Source organism: Pholcus phalangioides, unplaced genomic scaffold (assembly GCF_987345545.1).
Source record: "Pholcus phalangioides strain wild (caught in Gottingen) unplaced genomic scaffold, Ppha-v1.0 ptg000004l_1, whole genome shotgun sequence".
In the NCBI taxonomy this organism is placed as follows: domain Eukaryota; kingdom Metazoa; phylum Arthropoda; class Arachnida; order Araneae; family Pholcidae; genus Pholcus; species Pholcus phalangioides.
This window is the reverse complement of record NW_028301597.1, coordinates 25,429,965-25,453,297: the sequence shown is the minus strand read 5'-3', so window position 1 is coordinate 25,453,297 and position 23,333 is coordinate 25,429,965. Positions and strand designations below refer to the sequence as shown.

The 23,333-nt window shown below is 38.2% G+C and overlaps 1 protein-coding gene across 1 annotated transcript in view; it reads left to right on the top strand.

Annotated features, from left to right (window-relative positions):
• The window catches only part of LOC149086982 (uncharacterized), a 103,714-nt gene that overhangs the window by 72,048 nt on the left and 8,333 nt on the right, over positions 1–23,333 (top strand). Inside the window, exon 3 of the mRNA XM_089231193.1 lies at positions 9,864–10,008. Within this exon, the coding sequence (XP_089087319.1) occupies positions 9,864–10,008 (145 nt within the window). The remainder of the gene's footprint in view (positions 1–9,863; positions 10,009–23,333) is intronic.

Sequence of the window (23,333 nt, the reverse complement as noted above, 5' to 3'; positions counted from 1 at the left end):
CTTGCCGCGGGCTTCCAAATGCCATTAACCACTGGTCTAAACGGAGCCCAAGGGAAAAAGTTCTCCGGTACATCAAGCGGATGTGTAATGCCTCGGCTACGGAATCCCGTATTTTAAAATGTGTACATTTGAGTAGTTTTGAATTAAATGATTTGGGCTCAGAGCTCTTTGGGTCAGTAAACCCACCACCTCAAAACCCGGCACCAACTGGCACAGTGACTAGAAGACACTAGCCCGTGTTGCCATTGCCACGACGATGTTAAGTGTAAGTGGCTGAGCAACTGATCTCCAATGATGCGAGAGATATTCGACAACACAAAGGGTTCTCGACTCAACCAGCCATGAGATCAAGAAATTCGGCACCTCGCTGATCCGCAGAGCTGAGCCCCATCTAACAGGGAGGTAGACAACGAGCCCCCAAAAACGGCAAACGAAAACATTGGGAATCCTCCCAAAGCTACCTAACCATGTCAATCCCCAAACCAAAGAAACTTTTATACTTACTTCAGTCTAGGTTAGACCTCAAAGAGAGGCCTTTCCTTGGAGGCCAGACGCAAACGTGTCTTACCGGAGTGGAATCTACAATTCGAATGATATTCAACAGACGTTTCAGAAGCGCATTGTAACATTGAGAATGGGATATCCATTTGTAGGTTGAATAACATTGTTGCTGCCACCCGGTAAATGAGTGATTGGCATTCGAGCCCGAGCTTTATCTTTTCATGGGGACGAGTTATCTATTCACTGGGATGAGCTAATTCAGCGGTCCCTAATCTTTTCCAGTTACGTCTCAAAATCAACAAGATCAGCTTTGCGACCCATAGGACTGTTTGTTCTTCGAAATTAATGAAATCAGTGACGCAGTGCATTTATAATAGACTGTAAATGGATTCATAAGACTCATCTGGGAAGCCCCTGCGAATCACGTTTCGATCGTGATCCATAGCTCAAGACTCCCTGCCTGTAAGTGGAGTTGTGCGACCCATGTCAGAAGCCCTTCTACACAGGGTCATGAAGTCAGAGCATCATAGACACCGAGCCAAGAGATTTTTCTGAGGCCCTACCAAGCAAATTCACATGCTAACTCTCGAAAATTTCAACCAGATCTCATTTCTGTGAGGTCTACTTCTTCCCTTGAGGCCCCCTCTCCCCCGGGCACGGTCTGTGCATTGCCTGGGCACTGCCTAAGACGGTACTGCATGTAAATCAAGTTTGGGTCATGACCCGTAGCTCAAAAATCCCTGACTGTATAAGTGGATTTGTACAACCCATCTCAGAAGCTCTTACGACCCAAGTTAGGGTTGCGACCCATAGGTTAAGAACCCTATTCTTAAAGCAGAGTGCGGGTCACTTTTCAAACGGCAGGCATCAAGTGATCTATAAATGTGTCATAGGTCAATGAAATGATCTGGAAATGTGTCGCGGGCCAATTAAGTGATCTGAAACAGCACTACAGGTCACTGATGCCATCTTTAAATGTGCCACAGGTCACTCAAGTGATCTGGCCGAGCCACACGTGCCACTTGAGGGATCAGGAAATGTGTCTGATGCCAATCGGTGTGGAAGTGCACCGCGAGTTACTTTGGCGATCTGGATATGTGCTGCTTAGTTCATATTAAGAAAATTAGGTTTGCGGTCACAGGCCACATTAGATGACTCCGAGGGCTGCATTTAACCCCGCGGGTTCATGGGTCGATCATGTATGGCTAAAATAATAAGTGACGCGGAACCAGCAAAAAATCCCCAATTCATCTCGGCTGTGCACAATATCACAGTATCCAAAGATACTGCTGCACACAGTTTGAGAACCATTGGATTTTTAGGATGTCGTGACAAGACCACAGCTACGGTAGGCTATTTCAAAAAGCCTAACGTTAGTACCGAAAAGTAACGCAAAATCCCAAAAATTGAGAAAAGTACGAAATCCTGGAAATTACGGGACATTTCATAAACGGGAAGAAAAATCATTCTGAACAATTTCAAGGAAGTCGAAGAATCATAAACTGCCATGGTAGAGATTTCATTTCACATAGTGGCGGTAGTTCATGGGAGGAAACATGGTGCCGTTTCAGCATGTTGGACGCGAGCCAAATTAACAATTAAGTGTCGGTTATTCATTTTAGTACAATCTCAACATCATCACTCTTCATGGTCATTCACCGTAATGTCATGATGTCGGCTATAAAAATGACTTGGGAGGGCCTAGTAAATACTGGTATGGAAATATTGTTATGGAAATATCCAAGTTATTGAAAAGAGTCCAAGTTTAGCAATATTAGCATACGAGTTTGGTTTGTGGCGTCTACACAGTAAAATCTATCTTTTGCGGTCACCATCGGGACAAAAAAGAAAACATTCGGCCGTAAAAGAGGGTTGACCATTAATCAGGGATATGAAATGCATGCTTTTATTACACAAGGGGGGGGGGGAAATTGTTATTTGGCCGTAAAAGAGGTGTGTCCGTTAAAAGAGGTTTTACTATATTGAGTGACCAAAGCAAATCACCACTGGAAAGTTGGCCTTTAAGCCCCGTTTATATGTGCAATAAACTATCCCGGGAAGTTAGTTACCCGTAACAGGGATTTTCGCTACAACCCGTTCTACATGGCGTTTAGTTTATGCCGGTATCTCCCTTTTCTTTCCGGAAGTCGTCACCGGTTACGTGGGTTGAACGGAAGTGGTTTGTTCAAGATGGCTGACGAAGGAGTTTTCGGGGCACAAAGGATTATGGGAAAGGAGGTCGGAAGTCACCCACCATTACGCAACCATTACCATTGTGTTATGGCCTTCATTGATTTTGAGAAAGCGTTTGACTCTGTCTTCACATCTGCTGTTATTAAAGCTCTAGATATAATTGGGGTAGAGAAGACTTCTATCAATATCATCAAGAAAATATATGACAAAGCAACTGCCACGATTCGTTTGGATAAAGGAAAAGCAAAGATTAAACTCGGAAAAGGAGTCAGACAGGGTGATACTATCTCATCAAAACTCTTTACCGCTGTTTTAGAAGAAGTATTCAGAAAACTGGATTGGGATAAAAAAGGAATTAAAATAAATGGAGAATTTATGGTTGCCTTATTCTAAGTATGGATAGGTTTTAATTAGCCTTTCCCCCCCCCCTCCTCCCGATTTACTCCAGATAGCGAAGAACAGCATAAACGAGGGGAAGAAGCGTTATCGGTTAGTTTATGCTGTTCTTTTCCAATTTTTCTCTGGTTTGGAATTCAAATATCTCTGTGAATATTGCACTTGGAAACGTGGAATTTCTTTTTTAGTTGTCCTCAAGAGAGACAGGGCAACAACTTTCCAACTAGGTTTTTAGACAGGGCGTATGCAGACAAAATTAGATTTTCCTTTGTGACACACTGTATTTTGACTCTCAAAAATGAACAAAGTGATTTTTGAATACTTTTTGAACATTTTTTTAAATTTGAATCATTCCTCTACGTTGAACGGTTGATGAGGTAAAAGCCAAATTAGGACTTAAAGGACGCTCTGTATACAGAGCCGGTGTTTTTCAACCACCGGGCTCTGACATCAGCCAAACCGGGCCGTGATGGTTTCTCAACCATTTGCGTTTTGCAGACGACATTGTTGTTATCATCAGTAATCCAGACAAACTGGAAGAATTGATACAAGAATTGGCAAAGGGAAGTATTCAGTTGGGCTTGAAAATGAATCTGCAAAAGACTAAAGTTATGTTGAACCCCTTTGCGTTAAAGAGGGCAATCTTGCTCAACAACACACAGATAGAAGAAGTAGAAAGCTATGTATACCTGGGACAAGAAATCACTATGTACAACGTATAAAATGAAATAAACAGAAGGATCAGGATTGGATGGAGAACTTTTGGCAAAAACTGCGTGATTATGAAGAGTCACATGCCATTGTGCCTGAAAAGAAAAGTTTTTAACCAATGTGTGCTACCAGCACTGACTTGTGGAGCTGAAACATGTACACTCACAAGCAAGACGATACAAAGGCTACAGACAAATAGTAGGAGCATGGAAAGATGTGATGCTAGGCATCATAAGAAGAGACAGAAAACAAATCACTTGGATAAGGAACCACACCAAGGTATATAATATCATGGAAAGGAATTAAACGTTTAAAATAAAAATGGACTGGACATATTGCAAGAAGACGGGACAACAGACGGACCACAAGTATTCTAGATTGGTACCCTCGTGGTGTTAAAAGTCCGAGAAGGCATCCCCATGCAAGATGGATTGACGAGATCAGGAAAGTGGCTGGAGTCAACTGGATGGTTAAAGCATCAGAATGGAAAAATTTAGAGGAGACCTTCATTCAACAGTGGATTGAAAATAGTTGTTGTTGATGATGATGATATATTTATAGTTGTCGTTTAATCGTAATATCCGATTCAGCGGGGGAAAGTTGTTGATATCATTATAAAGGGTGTCCTGTAAGTCCTAACTCGAGCTTTATTAATCTATCAGTGAATTCAAAAATCGGAGAAAAGTTCGGAAACAACAGCATAAATGAAGGAAAGAAGCGTTGTGCCCGTTAGTTTATGGTGTTATACCCCCATTTCCCTCCGGGTTTTGAACTCAAATATCCCAGCGAATACTGCTCTTAGAAACGTGGAACATTTTTTCGTTGGAATCAGGAGAGACAGGGCAACAGTTTTCTGAAGGATTTGGGGCACACGGGGACTGTATAAAAAGCTAATTATTTAATAATAATTTAGTTTTAATAATTATATAACGTGGCCCTCTCAGCAATAAAGACTCTCAAGAGAAACTTAACTCCATGTTTATTGCAACAACAACAAAAGAACAAAATTAACTATGAGAACATGTTAGCTGAAAAGGAAAAGTGCCCGAGTTACAATATTCGTTACATATTTATACACGAAGAAACACGATTTCGATATTACGTCTTTCTTTCAAACCGAGCACAACTCCGGTCTATCACCGTCTATTGGCGATTTACTACCTAGTGAGTTGTGCCGGAAGTGTAACTGTGTGTGTACCTAACAGTCTGAGTGTGTATGTAGTGTTGTGTTTGATTTTTCAGTGCTGCCATCTATAGTTCAGAAATGAAGTGAGTGATGTGTTATGATTGAATTACATTTGTACCGTTTCTAGGTCTGTTGCTGTCTGTGGCGAGACTTGTTAAAGAGGAGATCGGGTCGCATTCTCTCCTTGAAGTTGGGAACCACAGAAAACTAACTTCAGCCGACCACCACTGTGGCGACGACGGTGGGGTTTCGAACCCGGGACCTCGCAGTATTTTTCCAACCTCTTGAAATATGAATGACTGAGTACTACACGTTGTTTGGAAACTTTTTTCTAATTAGAAGTATACCTCTAGGAACAACGGATCGCCAGTGAGATGCGGCAAGGCAAATTGAGTAATCATCCTGTATACAACGTAAATATGTTACTAAAGATATGCAGAATTTTCTCGTGGGGAGATTCTGATATATGCATATCTCGCATAAACACACATAATGATCGATTTTTTTCTTCTTCAGTGTAGATGTTTTCATCTTCTGAAATAAATTTCCTCCTTCGTCGAATACTTGAAAGAAATTGAAGAACAAGAGAAAAAATATTCCCTTTTTTTTCACAGATTTTATATCATTATTTTTCGGACTATTTTTTCCATTTCTTTCACGTGATATTTATGAAAGCGTGAAGTCTCTTGGGGGTGATTTTAAGTATCGGTGTAGAATATCGTACAATAGAAAACAAAATCGACAAAGGATCAGAAACTGTGTTATTACATGGGTTGAACCAGCCTTAAAGAATCGTTTTGTTCCGTGAAAACGATTTACACTGTTCTCACGACTTATACTTTTGGTGACTAAATAGCTATCTTAGCTTCTCTTATAGGACATATACTGAGTGATCATAAAATAACCTCGTCGATGTGAGTTACTTACCCCGGGCCGGTGAATATGGTCCGCCATACGGGAGTTTCCCGGAGGGCATTTACAGGGTGATCAGCGAATAAGCCCTGATTTCAAAATTAAATATCTCTACAACAAATATCAATAGAATTATGCAGTAAACGGTGCGTTTATTAGCAAAACTGTAAGAAAGTTGTACAGAAATTTCGAAAATTTAGTTCGTTTTTTTTTTATTTTTTAAAATTAAAAAGAAAAACAAAACTGGAGATTTTGGGGTCCCGAAAATCCTCATTTGTGTGAAGAGAATCCACTGCATTCGCCTAAAGTTACTGCATGGGCTGCGGTATGCGCCATGTGTGCTGACATTGTTCCAAAATTGTAATGCAACGTTCAGTAGTAATTGTTTCTCGCACGAAGAAGGGGCCGATAATGCCTCTGGCGCATACCGCAGCCCATGCAAAACTTTAGGCGAATTCAGTGGTTTCTCTTCACACAAATGAGGATTTTCGGAACCCCAAAATCTCCAGTTTTGTTTTGTTTTTTTTTTAATTTTAAAAAATTAAAAAAAACTAAATTTTCGAAATTTCTGTACAACATTCTTACAGTTTTGCAAATAAACGTACCGTTTACCGCATAATTCTATTTATCTTTGTTGTAGAGATATTTAATTTTGAAATCAGGGCTTATTCGTTGATCACCCTGTATTTACACAATGTAAAAAAAAATACATCTTACCCCAGGGAGCACCATTAACAGCAATTTAATAATCCTGCGGGCTCACAATAAGTATTTGACATTAAAGAATAATATTAGCATATTATATTGTATTAGCATATTATATTGTATTAGCATATTATATTGTATTAGCATATTGTTAGCATATTATATTGTATTAGCATATTGTTAGCATATTGTTAGCATATTATATTGTATTAGCATATTGTTAGCATATTGTTAGCATATTATATTGTATTAGCATATTGTTAGCATATTGTTAGCATATTATATTGTATTAGCATATTGTTAGCATATTGTTAGCATATTGTTAGCATATTATATTGTATTAGCATATTGTTAGCATATTATATTGTATTAGCATATTGTTAGCATATTATATTGTATTAGCATATTGTTAGCATATTATATTGTATTAGCATATTGTTAGCATATTATATTGTATTAGCATATTATATTGTATTAGCATATTATATTGTATTAGCATATTATATTGTATTAGCATATTATATTGTATTAGCATATTATATTGTATTAGCATATTATATTGTATTAGCATATTGTTAGCATATTTTACAAATGAATTATGTATATAGTGTTTATGAAAGTGTATGAAAGAGCAGAAACTAATGGACACAACGCTCCTTTACCTCATTTATTCTGTCCTTTCTCCAACTTTGCTCTGAATTCGTATATGGTGAGAACTTTCAGCACTTTGGAAACTTGACTTGTACGCGTGTTGCCCTCGTGTAAAGTATCGCTAAATAAAGGATTTTCCCACCCATTATTGGCTTGTCATTTTTGCATCTTCGTTTATCCTCCAGCCGATCAGGTTGGGGATTTCCAGTCATACATTCCTATGTGATTCTGTTTTGTGTTTTTTACCTCCCCTGAAAAATTGTGCGTTGAGTTTTGAATCACCCTGTATAAATTATTTTTAAACTTACCCGTATTGAGACATTTTTTGTGCTTTTTTGTTTTTGGGGGATTAAAAACGGCAAGAAATTTTTTATTATACTTAGTTAGAAATAACTAATTACTTAATAATTAAAAATTGATTCCATGAACTCTATTTCAATTTTTGGCGTGTAAATATGTATTTTTTTAAACTTTCAGAATTTTATGGGGTTTTTTTCAAGCAAACGCAGTCAAAAACGTCAAGATGTTTTTCTAATATCGTTTTAATCCCCTGTTCATGACAGATTCAAGCAAGATTCTTCCCCCCACGTTGCAATTTGTATCCAAGAATAACAGTATTTTTGTTCGGTTACAAAAGACAGTAAATATCACTTTCGATATTAGTTTTTTTTTTGCGTAATTTGTTTCTCCGTCGTGAGCACAGTTTCTTATTTATTCATTTTTCGTATTTTCGTATTTTAATCAAAGCTGTTCCACCATTATTAACTGTTTTCCTCGGAACAAAAATTCATTTCGTTCTGAAAAAGAAAGAAATGCAATATCTTGATTTTTAAATGAAAAAAAATGAAAGATCGAAAATGCAAAAAAAAGTGTATTCATGTCATGCTTAAAGAACCGGATGTAATATTCCATAACCAATCATATCATGCGATGTTTTAGTTTTTTATGACAATAAATAAATAAAAATGTTTTGCGTATAATAATTTTAAAGGAAAAGCTTATTCATATTGAGTTGAAATTAATATTTTAAGGTATTTTTAGGCTGAAGTTACGTAGTGGTTGAGCCTGAGATTGAATACCTGAATATTCTAGATGGGAAATGGATGTCTGGTAGTCTTTGGTGGTGAGAGATGACTGGTATGTGGTATTGGAGTAACGCCAGTCGAAGTCGCCTTATTGCTGGCATTGAATAAGTGTACCAGACGTCCTGGTTTGGAGGATCGAATTTGATGTTTGAGTTGTCCCGAAAAACACATTTTTTTAGGCTTATGGTCTCTAGGGAATATTTGCCGAAAATCTGTGACATTTTTGACGAAAATGGCATTCGGCGAAAAATTGTGACAATTAGCGAAAATAGACAAAAAAGTGACATTTGGCAAAAAATCTGCATTTGGTGAAAATTGGTGACATTTGAGAAAAATCTACGTTTGGCGAGATTGGTGACATTCGACAAAAATCTGCATTTGGTGAAAATTAGTGACATTCGACAAAAATCTGCATTTGGTGAAAATTTGTGACATTTGAGAAAAATCTACATTGGCGAAAATTGGTGACATTTGACAAAAAACTGCATTTGGTGGAAATTGGTGGCATTTGACAAAAATCTGCATTTGGCGAAAATTGGTGATATTGCGAGTATTCACCAGAAGCCTTTTTTGGTCTTCACTCCCTTCGCTTACAAGGTACTGGTGAGAAATTCGGATGATCTCCATTTGGCGAACGAGCGATAAATATGGTAACCTTGTCCAGGGTTGTTTTAAAAGCATCATGCCCCCCCCCCCAGGCCAAGGGATATTTCTGAGGTCCTACCTAGCAAATTCTCAAAATTTCAACTAATTCTCATTATTATGAGGCCCAGCCGCTTCTTTCGGGGCTCCTGGGAAGTGCCGGGTGGGCCTTAAGACGGCGCTGGCCTTGTCTTAACCTAACTACACGTTAGAGAAAGGAAAAGAAGTTGAGGGGAAAAAGAACCAAATGGAGGGAAAACAGTATAATAGACAAGTATAGATAAGAGAGAGAAAGGATAGAGATAAGAGGGAAGTAGATTTCTCTTTTCACCCTCACCCAACCTGTTCTCTTTTGCTCTTATATGTATATAGTAGAAGGATCCATCATATGGGGGGAAAGTGCATTGTGTATTGTATAAAAAATAAAAGGAAAGTAAAAAAAGAACAACTTGGTAGGGTTAAAACAGAGTCCCACGATTATGAGGAGAGAGGTTGAGAACCGTTAATCTTAAAGTACCAACAATTATTTAAAGTATTTTAAGTTGTCGAGTTGCAAAGATGTACAACTAGAAAAACTGTCAAAGGTATTATAAGGTATTTATAAGTCATGAACATCATCTTAATTCTCGTTTCAAAAATGAAAATAAGCCTCTTTGTGAAAATAAAGCGGAAATCAGTACATTATATTTGAAAAGGTAGGATGAACAAAATTACGGTCATATAATACAGGTCATATGATCACCATATATACTGAATACAGATATCTGGGCCCCGCAAGTGGCAGAAATACCGCATACCTGGCCCGCGGACTGCAAAGGATGCGCTTCCTCCGATTTAGACCGTTTAATCATAAAATAATCTTCTTTTTTTTCTGCTTTCAGTGTCCCTCGATCCTCGGCCAGTGGTCATTCCGATCTTGTCCAGCGTCATCGGCTTCCCAATAGTCGTATTCGCTCTTATCTGCGCTCTCAGGCACAGAGCCATCAAACTCAGGAAAAGGGATCAGCTAAGGAAACTCCAAGCCGGGTAAGTACATGCATTTCACACCGAATACGCTGTAAATACAGGGTGAATGCAATTGAAGTTCCTCTGTTCCGAGTGGTCTACAATCTTAACTACTTTACTCATGAGAAAACTATGAAACATTAAGAACGTCTCTATGAAGAGATTAGAAAAAATTTTAAAGCCTCCTTCTCCTTAAAGACTTCAAAAATCTTCGTACAACTTATAAGGACTTTGGATTTTGCTAGACCAAATTAGAACACGGGACACCCAGTGTGCATCATGCCTAAAGCCAACAGTTGAAAATTTCACAAAAGATATTTTATATCCTCATATTCATTTTTAAATGAGTGTGGTCGCTTTTACAGTTAAGAACACATTCAAATCCAAACACTTGAATATGGTGTTCGCATGTCGGAATTGTGATATGACGTAGCTCAATGGATTAATTTAATAAGTTCCTTAGAAATGCCTCGCTTGTGTTTTTTAGTCTTGTTGATTTAATATTTGGTCTATAGCCAATTAACGGTTGATTCCTTTGCGTATTAAAATCTACTGACACAAAGGAAACGCTGATACGAACTTGATCAAACTACCATATGCTGGTAACATATCATCAAAAATAGTCCAGTCTCTCTACTTAAATATTGACCTGCACCGTTTTCATACATGCTTCTTAAGGAGCGCCCTGCTTCTAATATGAGTAGGACGACACCTATAGTGACGAAGCACTAACCTTCTTTTAGTAGCTTCTTGAACTTTCGAAACACAACAAAGTCCCAGGGGGCTCGTGAGGGTATATAAGAAGGCTACTCAAGCATTTCTCACTCCTACTGTTTAATTGTTTCCGCACTGGAGCAACAATGTAACAGCAAGGATTTCTTAGCAGGCTATTGATGAGGGCACAATCCGAAATGATGGTGATCATACTCCATAGGATCAATTTTATTGTTTCCCGTAAAATAGCAAAGTTAAGATTAGTTCCAGTTTGTGGAAATTATCCTCGGATAATTTATCCAATATTTTCCGGGGACAATTTACACAATGTCCGGTTGGCTGGGCTTTTTTTGAAGACCTACATGACATTTCTTGGAGACTCTTCCATCCACCACTTCAATTTCAATCGATGCTCGCTGCTTTTGGCTTCACATCACAAACATTACTTGCGGAGCTTATTTTCGCAAAAGGGAACATTTCCACTTTTTTCCGAAGTGCACTATTCAACGGTTTATGAATCTTTGGGATAAGTTTTGTCAGATTATGCTACCGGGATCATTCAAACCAAAATATTTTAGGTAGAAATCACAATGTGAAGTTGGGCGTTTCTATCAAAAGGAAAAACATACTACCTTTTCATACACGTTGGTATTTTTCATCTCTCGATAAAGGACACCCATGGGACCGAGAAGTGTCCATTCCCACTTACGATGAGTGTTCATTAATGGATAGTAAGATACATTGAGTCCCGTCGATGTAATTCAAAATTGTATCCTCCAGTGGTGTCAGTTATGGGAGATTCCACCGTAGAATGATCGTGTTTCTTAAGTAAATGGCGAGAGGGCAATAAGGGTATCTCCTTCGGCTAATTAAAACTTTCTGGAATCAACAGGTGATGTAGAAATTTCCGATTTTTTCAGACTTGACAAGCTCACAATTTCAATCAAAATGTAACAGTTCCAATAATTTTCTTTCAAGACAAAACATTTTCAAAATTCAAATGTGGATAACTTTCTTGAATGTTGATCAAGAAACTTGTATTTAAATATTCTTCTTCCATTCCTACATACTACCTGTTGGGCTATTTTCTATTTTTGTAAAAGCAAACGCATTCCGGAGGAACATGTTTTTTAGTAAATTTGGCAAGAATGGAAATGTTCCCTTTTGAAAATGATCTACTCACTTAGAATAGCCAAATTCCCCAGCTGATATAGTTACCAGTTGTATAGCTCCCCCTATATCCGGAAAAAATTAGTAAAAACTTCCCAAAATACAATGACATGTGTAAGAGCTCTTATGTAAGCACGTATCCTTCCTAGTTAAAAGATAAGAAGGACGTCCTTCCACCATTAGGGCAGCAACACCAATCGGTCACCATTAGATGTCTCGAGTCGGGTTTTTTTCTTGTGCGTGTGTCTCTTCTTCGTTGGGTATCCAACATTTTCTGTCAAGACACAAAATGAACAAGCTGATTTATTAGGGGAGATCCTCTCTCTCCATGTTGTCCACCATTTCGCTACTCTATACTCATCTTTTATCCTCTTCTTCCACACATGTGTCCGGTTATCTTTCTTCTGGAGTTTCTACTATTTTCTACCCCCTTATTGTACGAGAAAAAATATGGGAGAAATAATTCAAGTATAAAACACAAGGAATTAAGATGAAAAAATAATAATGATAAATAATAAAATAGAAAAGACCATTTATGTATATATATATATCGGCAAACAGCCTATCAATCAAACGACCCGATGGTCATGTTAAAGACATAGTGATTGATGATGGCGCTTTCGAGATTCTGCGCATTTTTGACAAATTATCTTCCTTTCTAACAACCAGTAAGTTCATTTTGATTGATTATTGTATAATACATTTTTTTTTTCAAATGTGATGATCGATAAAGTGATAGCAAATGATTAATCATTTTCGTTGTACAAGTATTTAATATTTGAAGATAGGGTATTTAGAGCGGTGTGATTAAATTTCAAATTGGGCATGAACTCACTAAACAGGGTGCATAGTGAACAAGGGGGCATGGCATTTTACTGGCGATCCGTTGATCCTAGAGGCATACTTCCAATTAGAAAAAGTTTCCAAATAACGTGTAGTACTCAGATATGTCATTCATGTTTCAAGCGGTTGTATAGTTGTCGAAACAAAAAAAAAATCTAAATTTTCATACGGTCCTTCCTGTTCTCTAGATTCTAATTAGAAAGTTGTTGCTCTGTCTCTCTTGATGCCAACAAAAAAATAAAACTTCCACGTTCCTAAGTGCAATATTCACTGAGAGATTCGAATTCGGAAAAGTGGGAAAAAACAGCGTTAAAAATGCGGGTGAAACGGTTTTTCCGAATTTAGAGGGGTTTTTTTCTCCAAATTTCTTGCGTTTGTGAATTCGAATATCCCAGTGAATATTTCACTTAGAAAGATAAAATGTTCTTTTGTTCGCATCAGGAAAGACAGGACAACTTCTAATTGGGTTTTGGAGCACACTGGAACTGTATAAAAAGTTAATTTTTTTATTTTATTTTGACAACTATACAACCCCTTGAAACATGAATGGCATATCTGAGTACTCTACACGTTATTTCAAAACTTTTTCTAATTGTAAGTATGCCTCTAGTCGCAACGGTTCCCCAATAAAATGTCATACCCCCGGTTTGCTATGCACCCTGTATTTAGTATTCGTAGCAAACTAGCGGAATCGTGGAATGTGAATGATGATTGTAATAATCGGTCGACATTCGATTCTGTTCACGAAAGAACGAAGCGTGAGACACTGGTGGAAGTGACACTTTGTGACGGACATGGTAATGAATACCTACGAAAACTTAAATACAATCGATGCGTCTCCCACAATACACTCGATCACCGTACTCTCATCAGCGTGTCATACGCAGGCGATTTTGGACGAAGGGACCTTTTGTTTTTTCAAACACTGGCAACACTGCTGTAGCAGTGAGAAGAGATGAAAGTAGAAATGATAGCAGATAAGAAATAATAAGCATAGATCGTTTATTCGTATACAATAGGTTTTTATCAGTGAGAGGTCTAACTTAATACAGTCACGATGTTTGTCTCGAGCTTAGGGATCATTAAGCAAATATCCATAGTCTAGCAATAACCAAGCGAGATGCCACGGGTGCTCCCTAATTGTATATATTCCCCCACACAATACTTCTATTTTGTATATTTTCATTAAATCCGCCGGAGCGAGTGAACTCAACCCAAAAAAACTGATGCTGACTTCTAGCCCGCAAGTTATCAAACCCATTTGCTCACCAATAAGGTGTTAAGCGAGATGACTCGCTTCGATGGATATATATATTATTTCACAATAAGATTCTCATTTCTTTTTCTTTTCTGTGTATATAATATGGCAAGTGTAAGACAACAGATGAGATGGCATGGGGGGGGGGCGCTCAATTGCTTTTAAAACATACCTCCATCCTAATATGTGTACATTCATCTTAACTAAACCCCGAAACTTCTCCAACTCCTAATCCCATCTCGTCTGTAATCACCACAAAATTTGTTAATCTCGACAGTACCCAATTGTCCGGGGAAAATATGTTGTAAAAAAGTTTGTATGTTTTTGTTTTTTTGTTGTTTTTTTTGACACAAAATAAAGTGTTCCAGACTCTGCCACGAAGCTGGGCTGGAAGAGATCTCGGCAACGGGATAAGTCCAGTGGCAAAGTTCTGGCGTTCATTCATTCAGTCTAGCAATAACCAGGGAAATATCCATGGTCTAGAAAACCGTTAGAAAAATATCCGCGATCTGAAAATTATTATTACAAGATATTCACGATGTGACAATGATTATCAAGAAATATCCATGATCTTAGGAATCACTTGGAAAAATATTCATTGCCTGGGAGACATTTGGAAAAATATTCATGATCAGAAAATCATCTGGAAAATGTCCATGTTCTAGTAATCACCAGGAAAATATCCAATGTCTTGGAGAAGCTTGGAAAAATACCCATTGTCTGGAACCACTTGGAAGAATGTACATTGTCTAATGAATGAATTCAGAATGTCTTAAATCATTGTCTACGTCATTGAAAAATGTTTGAAGTCATTGTCTTAAGAATGACTTGGAAACTTCTTATAATAATATGCATTGTCTACAATTCCCTTGGAAATTTTGAAGAATGCAGATTGAATGCACTTTATCTGCATTTCGAAGAATGTACATTGAATGTACATTGTCTAATGAATGAATTAAAAATGTCTTAAATCATTGTCAAAGTCATTGAAAATTGTCCGAAGCCATTGTTTTAAGAATGACTTGGAATAATATGCATTGTGTGTCTATAGAAACCATTTGAAAACTTGGAAGACTATGCATTGTATGGCAATCACCAGGAAAATATCCATTGCACAAAAACAACTTGGGAAAATATTCATTGTCTAGAATCCCATCCAAACAAATTTTGAAGTTTTAAGCAACTGCAGGCAATTTGAAAACTTTTCGTTTGTAAAAATAAATTCTCAAAGCCAAAGCCAACGCGGTTGCAGAGAGAGAGAGATATCTGCTGCGCAAACACAATTTCGGACATGGCCTGTATAATGATCAATTTCAGTTTCTTAGGTAGCTATAGCTATATTCTTTAAATCGAAATCGATTCATTACCTGCCATTTCTTTTATGCACAGAAAATAAATGGAAATACACGGGACGATCAAGATATTAAATCAGAAGCGACGGTCGGAATGACATCCGGTAAATTTATCCGGTAAAGTCTCTTCTTCCATGTCTTTTTATCGCTTTCACGCGGGGGGGAAAAAACAGGAAACTAAATGGCTTCGGAAGCCCCAGAACTTCATTATCTGTGTCTTTGTCGTAGCTGTTGCACCAAGATAAGGCTCGAATGAAATTTGTTTCGCTGATACGGCCCAACATTTTTCCGCTCCAAAACCACCGGAAAATTCGCCTCAAACCCAAAGCATCAGTTAAAAGCGCCTAATTTTTCGGAAGAGGAATAATTTTCTATCTGCAAGAAAACAACACAAAAGTTTACTTGTTTTGTTTTTTTTTTGCCGTCAGCAAGAAGTGATGATCCGAAATTTACAGTTTCCTGAAATTTTATACGGAATATTATTTTTTTTTTGTTCTTTCTTCCGGTTCCCGTCTTCCTTCTTCCGTCAAATTGTTTTGCTACGGTGCTTCAAATTTAAATTCCGCGTGAAGTTTTAGAATTAAATCGTTTAATGGCCCTTGAAAAGATCTTAAAGGACTTTGTTTTGTGTAATTGAATTCATTTCCAAGTTACGAGAACACACATTCGTTTGTATGCGATTCTAAACGCACCAATGCAGAAAGTTCAGGTTTGTGCAATTATCTGGCTGCCACGGAATGCAAACATGTAAAAATATTGTATGTGATGAGTTGCTGAAAATTCAACGACAAACAATTCATCGATGAATTGACGAGTGAGTGAAGTGAGACAGTGAATGATTCGATATTTACTCATATGGTCTCTCGAATCGCACGGCCACCCACTAACTTTGTCACTCATAGAGTCACTTATACAGTCACTCACTCACTAGCTTATTCACCAGCTCATTAACCCATTCATTTGGTCACTCACTCGCTCGCACATTCATTCACTTGCTCAATCATTTGGTCACTCACTCGCTCGCACATTCATTCACTTGCTCAATCATTTGGTCACTATTCACTGGTCACAAACTGCTGTCGGTAAATTTTCCTATCGGGGATTTTTCCATAGGTGAATTTATTGGCTAATTTTCCTGACGGTGATTTTTCTTATCGGTGAATCACGTGGCGGCGATCAAGTGAGTCACTAAGTTAGTAAGTGAGCAAATGAGCAAGAGAGTGAGAAGTGTGTGAGTAAGAGCGTCACTCATACGGTCACACGTGAAACCACTCACTCACTCGATCACTCACATGGCCACTCGCCCATTCACTTGTTCATTCATACGCACACTCGAATCGTTTGGTCACTCACTCACTTGGTCTCTCATGCAGTCACTCACACGATCACTCACTCACGCATCCATTCACTCGCTCAATCATACGGTCACTTTTCACTGTTGATGAACTGTTGCCGGTGGTTTCTCCGTCGATTGTTTGTCTGGGAGTTTTCAAACGGTGAATTTTCCGTAAATCATCTAGGACATCAAATATTTGCATGTTGTTTGCATTCCGTTATAGCCAGATAATTGCACGACCCTTAACTATTTGCAATAGTTCATTTAGACTCTCGTACAAATGTGTTCTCTAAACTTGAAATGCAGTTTCCTGAAACGGAATATATATATTTTTTGTTCTTTCTTCCGCTTCCCCTTCCTTTTTCCGGCACATTGTTACTGCCGGTATTTAAAATTTAAATTTTCCGCAAAGTTTAGAATTAAATCGTTTAATGGCCCTTGAAAAGATCTTAAAGGACTGTTTCGTATAATTGAATTAATTTCCAGTTACGAGAACACACATTCGTTTGTATGTGATTCTGAACGCACCAATGCAGAAAGTTCAGGTTTGTGCAATTATCTGGCTACCACGGACTGCAAACGTGTAAAAATATTGTATGTGATAGATGATTAACGGAAGATTCGCCGATATCAATTGACCGCAATTTACCGATAGAAAAATTCACCGACAGTCCGTCATCAGTGAAAAGTGACCGAATAATTAAGTAAGTGAATGTATGAGTGAATGAGTGACCAAATGAGTTACTGAATGAGCCAGTGAGTGAGCGAGTGACCATAAGAGTAATCACTAACATCACCGCCATATGAGTGGCCGTATGACTATTACCAAATGGATGACCGAGCGATTCAAAAGACCGTATGAGGGGGAGTTGCCGAGTCCGTGAGTGGCTAAGTGAGTGGCCTTATGAATGACTCACTCGCTCACTGCTCTTTCGCTGGATCATTAGCTCACCTGCTCACTCTCTCGATCATTTGCTCATACCACCTGCTCACTCTCTCGATCATTTGCTCATACCACCTGCTCACTCTCTCGATCATTTGCTCATACCACCTGCTCACTCTCTCGATCATTTGCTCATACCACCTGCTCACTCACTGACATCATTACTCACTTGATCAATCATTCACTTGCTGACTTTACACACTCACTTGCTTATCCTCTCACTCACTGTCGATGGAAAAACCTCTATACTAACACGAATAGTTGCAATTTTGGTTCCACCAGATGGCAGCAGTTCTAATATTTTATTTAATTTTTATTTTTGACTACTTTTCAATGAAATTTTGGCTTGGAGTTTGTTAATGTTTGGCAACTCTGATGTCAGTTTTTGGGTTTTACTCGTATACATTACATGATTTCATGTTTTATAAAATGGGGTCACAGCTCTCGTACCCGTCGCTTTCTATCACCAAGAGAGAATCACCGAAGAGAAAAAAATGAATGGCATCGAATGCACAGTGAAAAATAGGATTTCCTACTCTTGCAAATAAATGCGATGTCTGGAGGGCACAGATATGATCCATTTTGAAGCATAAGGAACATTGGCAAGAAGAATTGGTGGAGAAAACGGAAATCAAACTAGGAAACAAAGTTTCGAAGACAGAGAAGGACTTGTAGACGTAGATGCAGTTGTGTACGATTTGTATGTGTCAGCCAGGAGCAAGAATTTTACCTTCTTCGGAACCGATTCTGCAAGGAATAGTTTGAGAAGCTGCAGAAGAACTCGGACTCGCCAACACCCAAAAAGCTTGAAATGGTTGGTTGGACCGTTTTCGGGTGCGTCTCGAAATAGTATTTTAGAAATTGTGCGGTGAATCTGCTGAATGATGTCAATAATGAAGTGCGTAAAGAATGGAAATAAATCATTGCCGAAAATCATCGAGGGATGTATACCAGGTGGTGACCAACAGCTGGCTGGTAGGCCAAGTCGAAATATGGAGCCAATGTTTAAAGGACTTGGAATATTTTCAGCAAAAACTACCAAACATCGATTGATCAGTTTTTCAAAAAGATGTAAATTCAATACGTAAACTCTGTACGATATTTCTTTAGTAATTTCACTCGCGTATCTGTGCTTATAATAAGTTATGTACTTTTATGACTTCGAACGCATCTTATATTGTCAGAATTTCATTCATTTGCAAACAAAGAACCATTTCTGTTATTGTTAATACTGTATTTTATAGTTTCAAGGGATCCCTCTCTGATGAGGTCACCCTTCTTTTACGGACGAATTTTTTTCGTCCCTCGAGTGTCCGCAAAAGAGGGGTTTTACTGTACTTATCATGACAAATTTTTTTTTTTTTTTTTTGATAAATTAAAAGAGTTCAAAACTTTACTCACAGATAGCGCTGTAAAACGAAAACTCGACATAACACGTAAAATGCAACACAAACAGTGCATAATTAATATTCGTGACAATTTGCGTTACATAAAACTATCACATTTCAAAATGAGCACTTTTCAAAGTGAGCTTCATGAAGGCTTTTCAAAGTAGGCGCTCAAGAATGAAGGAATAAAAACTAAATCCCAGATCTCGCAGTTACGGTCACTGCTACGAAATTTCGAAAAATTCAAATAGCAACGTACTTTCATTGTAAAGTGAGTAGGTGTGGATGGGCGATGACCTTATGAGTGACAAAGTGAATGAGTGACCTCATGAGTGACCAAGTGGGGGATGATGAGGGGGTGTGGAGGGATGAATGACCAAGTGGGTGATGATGAGTGGGTGTGGATTGGTGAGTAACCAAGTGAATGAGTGACCTCATGGGCGACCAAGAGAGTGATGATGAGTGGGTGAATGGGTGACCTCATGGATGATGATGAGTGGGTGAATGGGTAAGTGACCTTATGAGTGAGTGACCTCATGTGTGACTAAGTGGGTGATGATGAGTGCGTGTGGAGGGGTGAGTGACCAAGTGGGTGATGATGAGTGGGTGTGGATTGGTGAGTAACCTTATGAGTAACCAAGTGAATGAGTGATTTCATGGGTGACCAAGAGAGTGATGATGAGTGGGTGAATGGGTAAGTGACCTTATGAGTGAGTGACCTCATGTGTGACTAAGTGGATGAATTACCGACATAGTGAGCGATTGAGTAGCAATGAGTGAAAGACTCACTAACTCGCTCACCCACTCACTTGATCACTTATACGATCACTCACCCATCCGAACTTGTCTCCGAACAGGATAAAATGTCCATGAGGTGAAATGTCAAGGGTGAAATGTCCTGGGTGCAATGTCTGGGGAGAAATCTCCGGGGTAAAATTTCCGCGGTTAAATAACTGAGGTGAAACGTCATAGTGTAATGTCGTAATTAAATGTCGGAGACAAAACGTCCGGAGGCAAAAAGTGCAACGGGTGAAACACCGGAAGCAAAATGTCAGGAGCCTAATGTCGGAGGCAAATTTTCCGGATCCCAGAAAGTATACCGTCAAAGTAATGTTATGATCGCCCTGTTATAGCATATGTTACCTTCACATTCGATCAACCATAGCAGATGGCACAGCAAACAGGTAATGTTCGTTCGAACACAGTCGTTCGCGGGAGATGGCATAGAAGACACTTAACCCCCCCCCCCCCCGTCAAGACGATCCCAAATAAATAAATAAAAAGTTTAATATTTCAGTAAAAATATACCGTGTATACTCGTGTATAAGCCGAGTTTTTTTGTGGAAAAATTCGTTCTTCAAGTAGGAAAGGTCGGCTTATACTCGGGTCAGTTTTTGATGAAAAAATATTGATCCCCCCGAAATCAGTAGTCAGTTTTGTAGCAGTGTTCAAGAAACCGGCATTATTGGTATGGGATATGTTCAAACCCCACAGAACCGATAGTGTCAACCGAGGCAAAAAAATCGAAAACATCATTTGCTTTGATACCAGGTGGGCTAACGTCGATTGTTCAGCCTTTAGATGTGAGCATCCACAAGCCTCTCGAAGACTATTTAAGGAATTTGTGGATCGAATGCATGAGTTCCGACGATAAAGAAGCCACAAAAAATGGTACCTTGAAGAAACCTGACATTGGCCTAATGTGGTGTGCCAATGGGTACATGAGGCGTGGAATTCTGTTTCCGCCGACATTATCATCCGATCCTTCAAAAAGTGTTGCATCAGCAATGCGATGGACGGAACTGAAGATGATGTCCTTTTTGAAAAGTGACAAAGGTGATGACCGCCCAGATGAGGATAAAAACGAAAATGCCGCACCCCCTATGATGATCTGATGGATTACGATGAGCTTGATGACTTAAAACGGATTAAAAAGTTTGAATCATTTTCTATTGTAAATTTTCGCAAGCTATTCATTTTGCATGAAAATATAAGAATTTTTTCTCTGAAATGCACGGACTTTTTCGGGGGTCGGCTTATACACGGGTTTGCAATTTATTGCGGTTTTGGTGGTCCTGAAGTGGGGGGGTCGGCTTATATACGAGTCGGCTTATACACGAGTATATACGGGATATATATCGAAAGAAAACTCCTTTCTTTCATGCTATTTTAACAGATTTCTGTCAACTTAAACGCTTTTTGAAGGGTGGCGAAATCGAAATTTCTCAGACCGAAGGTTTTGTGCCCCCTTCAAAGGTCGATCCTGCGTACGCCCTCGAACAGAAAATTGAGTCCACGCACCTTTTCTCTCTCTCTCGACATCCAAGATATCTTACTGAAAATAAATCCATTTCTATTCCATTCTAATCGATAGATTTATTATATTTATTTTAGACAAGAAGTTTTTCGCCGGGGATCGGAAATAGAACAGAATCTCTTCTCTCATGGAGATGTAGAAAGAAAAGAAAAATTATCATCGAAGGGGGTGAAAAAAAAAGTAGGCGTAAGGATGAAGACGAAAAACTTTGAAACTTATCATCTTTTTTTTTTGCCTTCTGTTTAAAAAATAAAATAAAAATGAGAGGTCTCAAATTCCTCTCGTGGTAGGATCATGGACGCCTCTAGGAATGAAAATAGTCATCTATCAGTACCTAGTATCATGTTTCATCCTTTAAAAAAGGGGGAGTTCCACTGGAGCCTCTTTCGGCCTAACCCTCTCTCTCACACACACATTCTGCAACCTTGTACAGGAAAAAGAAGAAACTTTATGGGTTTTTATGACGGGATAAACTTAGATTTTTAAGGAAATTACTTCAAGGAGGAGTGAAAATATTTGGCAACTGGCCGGGAGAGAGAGAGAGAGCGAATCCAAAGTTTCATTTTTATACGTTTTCTTTTTACTTTCTTTCAAGTTTGAAAACGTCTCTATGTGTGACCTAAATTTTAACTTTGAAGTTTTTTTTTCCCCTTTACTCAAAAAAAAAAAACTGGGGAAAAACTGAAAATGGCAGATCCTTTTGCTGTGAAAACGACTGATATGCAAATTTACTACCTTTGAAACTGATAGCAGCGATTCTTTAACGACTTTACGTCCCGAAATGCTTTTCTTTTTTCTTGTCATCTTCCAACTTCATTCATTCGTAAAGTTTTCTCTTTTTTTTTTTCTAAAGAAGACATCACTGTCAAACCCTAAATTTGAGAGGGGAAAAAAAAAGATTTCAACACGAATAAGACATGGTTATTTTGATTGCCATCGAAGTCAATGTACGAGATGGAAATTGTTCCTTTGGAAGTTGAGGAGAAAAGTTTTGTCGTTTTATTGAAATAGAAGGAATTTGTTTCTCAATGGCGTAGTTTTCTTACGCTCGGAAACATTTTGGATGTTTCTATGAAGTGAATGTAGAGTACATTCGGGTAATATGGAATAATAATACTTTTACTTTTTTTCGGTTATTCCAATTTAAAACATGGTAGAAACCTAAAATTTGAATTCTTGTCTTTGCATTTTCTCGTGTATCGTATTTTAAAATAGATACTATAACTATGAAAAAAGTCATTAAAAAATCATTTTTGTGGGGAAATATCGATTTATCGGGAGATATTGAATACGGGAGGTTTTGAATTGATCAAGGTATAATGAGTCTATGACAATGAAAAAATAAAAAATTTCATCATATGTTTCGTGTAGTTCATAGTTTACCAAACGTTTTGTTCCATCACCCTCTTCTTCAGAAATTTTTTTCTCTCATCACCCCCCTACTCAAGAGAATCCATAGGATTCTATGTTAAACCAATGTCTTTTATGGCACCACCGGACCATTCCATCGCCCACCGGGAGTGATATTGCCCACTTTGGGAATCAATGGTGTAGTTGAACAACTACACTGGTCTATTTACTGGTGATAAACACTGGTCTATTTACTGGTGATAAACACTGGTCTATTTACTGGTGATAAACACTGGTCTATTTACTGGTGATAAACACTGGTCTATTTACTGGTGATAAACACTGGTCTATTTACTGGTGATAAACACTGGTCTATTTACAAGAGTCACAAGTACAGTATTCCTAATCTGCCCCAAAATCGTAAAGGGGGCCCCACAAAACATGCATTATTTCCAGACCTTTCCACTTTTATCTTATAAAACTTTCCATTTTCAAGCGATACTCTGGCTCATCTGAGTTAATAGTATTCCATATTATCCGACACACCATCTGCGAAAAAATAGCGTTCGATCTAACCGGAGAGAATCGTAAGCTAAAATTTAGCTTAGCGCAATAAAATGAAACACTTGTGATATGTATTGGGCTTAGTTTCAAATTAATGGGCGCATTTCCAAT